General features: G+C 40.2%; 2 protein-coding genes across 3 annotated transcripts in view; both read left to right on the top strand.

Annotated features, from left to right (window-relative positions):
* Nucleotides 1–603, top strand: part of LOC122262455 (uncharacterized) — a 1,248-nt gene extending 645 nt beyond the window's left edge. The window contains exons 2-3 of the mRNA XM_086550753.1: nucleotides 1–2; nucleotides 107–603. The exon at nucleotides 1–2 is cut by the window's left edge and continues 504 nt beyond it. Coding sequence (XP_086406879.1) covers nucleotides 1–2; nucleotides 107–491 — 387 coding nt within the window. The 3' untranslated portion in view covers nucleotides 492–603. The remainder of the gene's footprint in view (nucleotides 3–106) is intronic.
* Nucleotides 604–4,433: 3,830 nt separating this feature from the next.
* The window catches only part of LOC122262457 (uncharacterized), a 1,862-nt gene continuing 1,295 nt past the window's right edge, over nucleotides 4,434–5,000 (top strand). For both annotated transcript variants that reach the window (XM_086550749.1, XM_086550748.1), the window contains exons 1-2: nucleotides 4,434–4,465; nucleotides 4,566–5,000. The exon at nucleotides 4,566–5,000 is cut by the window's right edge and continues 497 nt beyond it. In XM_086550749.1, the coding sequence (XP_086406875.1) occupies nucleotides 4,457–4,465; nucleotides 4,566–5,000 (444 nt within the window). In that variant the 5' untranslated portion in view covers nucleotides 4,434–4,456. The remainder of the gene's footprint in view (nucleotides 4,466–4,565) is intronic.

The following is a 5,000-nucleotide window of genomic DNA, read 5'->3' as shown; positions in this document are numbered from 1 at the left end:
TCGTAAGTAACAATTTTTTAAAGTTTCTCGAAAGCGAAAAACAAAGCATACTAACATCTGCAGACTTGTACTGATAATTTCTTTAACTATGACTGACGATTTTCAGGTTCACTTTCCCTGACGGCACTCCAGCCAATTTCAATTTCGTTGCTGACGAGAACGGTTACCGTGTGGAGTCTGACCTGCTGCCCACACCCCCTCCCCTCCCACCCCACGCCATCGCCCAGATCGAAAAGGCCCGTCGAGAGGACGCCGCTGCTGCTGCTTCCGGTGGACGAGGTGGTTACAGTGGCCAATCAGGTTCTGGTTCCGGCCAGTTCTCAGGCGCTGGTCAACGAGGTTCCGGTTCCGGACAGTTCTCAGGCTCTGGCCAACCAGGCTTTGGTTCCGGCCAGTTCTCAGGTTCTGGCCGACAAACCTCAGGCTCCGGGCAGCGATTTTCAGGTTCAACCTTCTCGCAAAGTCCCAGCAGGTCTTACGGTTATCCCTAAGAAATATCACACTGGAATGAATTACATGTAACCAATTCTCTCTCCTCATAATATGTCCTAATGGCAGATGCGTTACATCTACGCTTAATAGGATAAATATTAAATAAGTACATATAAGTGAAATATACTTTATCCTTTTGTAAGAAACGTAATGGTATATAATATACAAATGTGTAGCTATATCTATACACTAAATGTATATGCATAAACACATACTCACAGAGACACATATGTATATAAATATAGATGGATAGGCATATAGATAGATCGATAAGTAGACATATAGATAGATAAATATCTACATATCATACACACACAAACACACAAACACACAAACACACACACACACACACGCAAACAACCCACGCGCACTTTCACACACATACAAACAAGCTCGCGCACTCACGTATCTTCATCAGTGTTTTAACTTAACAAAAGTTACGTTCAGATACTTGCGTTTAGTACGATCCTTTGTTCGTATGAGCATTTAGGACGAACGATCCAACTGCTTCGTATTTCTGGAGCTGAAGAGAGAGAGAGAAAGAAAGAAAGACATTGCCTAATACGCATAATTCTCGTAATTCGGTCTGTCGTCCATTGGCATTCAGGTGTATTATATCACTAAATATTTTATATCATATAACAAAATTTATGAAAGTCACGAAAACGCTGAAAGCAATTTATATATTCCCCCGAGAAAGTTAGAATTACTTGCTAGCCAAGTATTTCCAATATTTCTTGACCTTTGCTCTTTGATACATCCTTTCTGCCCTCCTTACTTTTGTATATTCTTCTAAAGAAAAATCCCTCATGGTGTCTCCATTTATACATGGTGAAGTTTAATAGAAATGCCGCAGATTTTTTTCTTAATATTTACCACATATAAATATTTATTTAATCCCTTTTTGTAAACATGTATTGAAAAACAAAACAAAAACGTATTGGAACATAATATACAAATGTGTAGATATATATATACATTAAATGTATATGCATAGACATATATTCACAGACACTTATGTATATAAATATAGATTTATCGATAGATAGACATATAGACATATAAATATCTACATATCACACACATACACACAATTTATATCATATAGTTTTTACATCTTATCTTTAACTGAAAACTATACGAGTTTCTTCTTCGGGAGTACAATCTACTTTTAATGGGACACGTGAGAAATGGCGTATAAAATAATGAAAAGTGATATTCGTTACGAAAGTTACACTATATAGATATTTATAATTTGTAGCCATGTTATGATATTCTACACTTCAATTCTGGTGTAAAAAAATTAATCTTACTATCAACTGTTCCAGATGAAATGATATCTACTATATCAATACTGTATCATCATACTTCGTAGGCTCATCATAACCCACACTTATGTAAACACAATCGGAGCGCAGTTTGGTCATGAGATGTGTCATGCGTCCTGCTGAAGCAAACAAAGTTGAGTGTCATACGACTTTTCTTAATTGTAGGGAGAAAGAGGTTCGCGCGCCATGTTCGAACCCCGCAAGTCGTGTAATCTTCCTTTACTTAATGAACATAACGTGTAATCAAAGCTTGCAACCTCAGGGGCTACTCCATACCGGTTGGCTTTCGCGGAACACATGAACACTGGAAATTGATACCTCAAATTGCAATCATATGGACATTCTTTGTTTCGTCCTCTTTGAGTGAAAAAAAAAAAAAAGCGTACGACACACAAGTACACGCGGGTGTGTGTGTGTGTGTGTGTGTGTGTGTGTGTGAGAGAGAGAGAGAGAGAGAGAGAGAGAGAGAGAGAGAGAGAGAGAGAGAGAGAGAGAGAGAGAGAGAGAGAGAGAGCAATTTACTCCAAAGACACGTTTCATTTTATGTTGCAATCGGTGACCTGTATTCTTTCTATACGTGAATATGAATGGAAGAGAATGCGAGGCTGTTTTATTGCAGATGTTTCCTTTTTGCCTCCTTTTCTTAAACTACTGGATTTTCACTGGCATTATACTGACAAACCAAGTTTTGTTTTTTATCTTATCAAAATATCATTTTTGATGTATTGCAGAATTAAGTTTCTTTTTGACTAATATATCCCATTTCTTATTTGCGATAGCTTGATATTTTTAATGTTCTATTACCTTACAATGTGCACTTTCATACTAAGCAGGTAGTTTTTATAATCAGCAAGAGTGACTTAGAGTAAAACATGTGTACCAGGGTACTGACGGCCAAGAACTGTTTTAGTTAAAAGCACTAATTAGTATCGTCTTTGAACTGAAGGTAGAACTACCCCTCCAAAAGGATATATATATATATATATATACATATGGCAGTTCTGCAACGGATATCACTTGCAAGACTGGAGCTGTAGCTAATATTTTGAGCTTCTAAATCAGCATCATTGTCGAAGAATGTACCCAAGATGTCAGAAGACTGTTGAAAAAAAAAAGCCACAGGGCGTCAGGGAATAGAGAGCATCTATCAACCAGAATTCATCCATCATTAACCAAAAATCAAAACACCTGAAGGACGAATATTCTGTACAAACAGAAGACCTCGGGTGCCAATTGCTGCTCTAGAATGCATCCCTTAACTTGCCTATGAAGAAGATGTAAACTATCTACTTGCCGCAAAATTACATATCTGGCGCTAAACGGCCAATTAACATATAAGTGTTGAATAAAGGGAACTGAGCAAAGACGAAAGGTTTTTCGAATCAAGTCGTCAAGAATGAAAACATTTATTCGTAAATAGGGAATCTTGTAACATGTTCATAACTATGTTAGGAACTAACTTTGTGACCACATTAACTTAAAATTGCAAAACTAAAAACATGCAAAGCTCCCTGCGATGGCATTAATCCTCGAGATGATTTTGGTAAAATGAATGCCGCAGTTCCATGACCATTAGGATTCATCAGCAATGAGCAATTTGGATTAAGGTATGAGAAATCAGCATTTGATCCTCTGCTCCATCTGTCTAATCAGTGGAACAAGGCTCTGGTACAATATAATAAGGCGTTGATGAAAATAATTCGTTGATGCCTTCAAGCAGTATTTCTTCGCGTTGTAGCTAACGGCCACATCTTCAATTGCCTGTCAGTGTAGCCCAAGGTATTGTTCTTGGTCCCTTTTGTGCGAGAGAGAGAGAGAGAGAGAGAGAGAGAGAGAGAGAGAGAGAGAGAGAGAGAGAGAGAGAGAGAGAGAGAGAGAGAGAGAGAGAGAGAGAGAAAGAGAGAGAGACTCAGACGCAGGCACAGACAGAGAAACAGACACAGGCACCGACAGAGCCACTGACACCGACAGACACAGGCACCGACAGAGACACAGACACACTCAGACACAGGCACAGACAGAGAAACAGACACAGGCACAGACACAGACAGACAGATAAGGAGAGAAACTGTATCATTTGTTACATTGTCATACAATGCCTTGAAATACCGATCGATGTTTAGAGTTTGTTAGCTCTTTTTTTCTCCTATATTTTTGTTGAATGAACCAAACTGCAATTTGTGTTTAGGTAAAGAGCAGCACAATGGTATAATCATAAATACACACGCACATATCTATATGTATGTGTGCGTGTACGCTAATGATACAACTATTTTTGACTTGTATAATAACAATAAGCAAGAAATTAAAAAAGAAGGCCATATTTCTACTTAGAACAACCGACAAAGAAAGAAGCGTTAAAAACAAGAAACGCATTTCGCTCTGCATGATTTAAAAGAGTAAATGGAAGTGTCACTTCAGAACAAAGAGATACAAGTCCAAGATAGGATATGAAAAAAAAACTTCCTGCTCGCAATTTTCTCTATGGGTCTTCGGTCAAGGTCGTCTCCCAAACGCCGAATGACGGGGCGGCGCGAGTGAAAGGCGTCGGGGTGGAGCGGAAGAGCCTGACGCATGGTATATAAGCGTCTAGTCTCTGTATTCTTCACTCAGTTCGACTTCGACTTTCAACGATCATGATATCGGTAAAATAGTGTGTCTAAGTCATGTGAAACCTCATATCAATTAACTAGTGCGGTGTAAATAATTAGCTTAACAAATGTTTTGTTTTCTTCTTTTCCACAGAAATTAGTGATTTGTGGTGTAATCGCCGCCGTGGCATCGCTGCCCCAAGCCCCATCTACCTCTTACGGGACTCCTAGTGTGGGATCTGGAGGAGGTTTTGGTGGCAGCGGCTTTGGAGGTTCCTCGGGAGGTGGATTTGGAAGGGGAACCAGTGGAGGTTTCGGAGGTGGAGCGGGTACAGGCTTCGGAGGAGGAGCTGGTGCTGGCTTCGGAGGAGCTGGTGCTGGCTTTGGAGGAGCGGGTGCAGGCTTTGGAAGTGGAGCTAGTAGTGGTCTTGGAGGAGCAGGCAGCGGATTTGGTGGTTCCTTAGGAGGAGGGTCATCTGGAGCAGGATACTCAGGATCCTCAGGACGTAGGGGTGCTGGAAGCTCCTCTCGTGGTGGATCATCTGCAGGTGGATTTAGAGGCGCACCAGGAGCTTCTAGAGGTTCAACT

The sequence above is a fragment of the Penaeus japonicus genome, unplaced genomic scaffold, assembly GCF_977035675.1.
Source record: "Penaeus japonicus unplaced genomic scaffold, GWHDUDI00000001_assembly GWHDUDI00000024, whole genome shotgun sequence".
Classification (NCBI taxonomy): Eukaryota; Metazoa; Arthropoda; class Malacostraca; order Decapoda; family Penaeidae; genus Penaeus; species Penaeus japonicus.
This window is presented reverse-complemented; position numbering and strand designations above follow the sequence as displayed.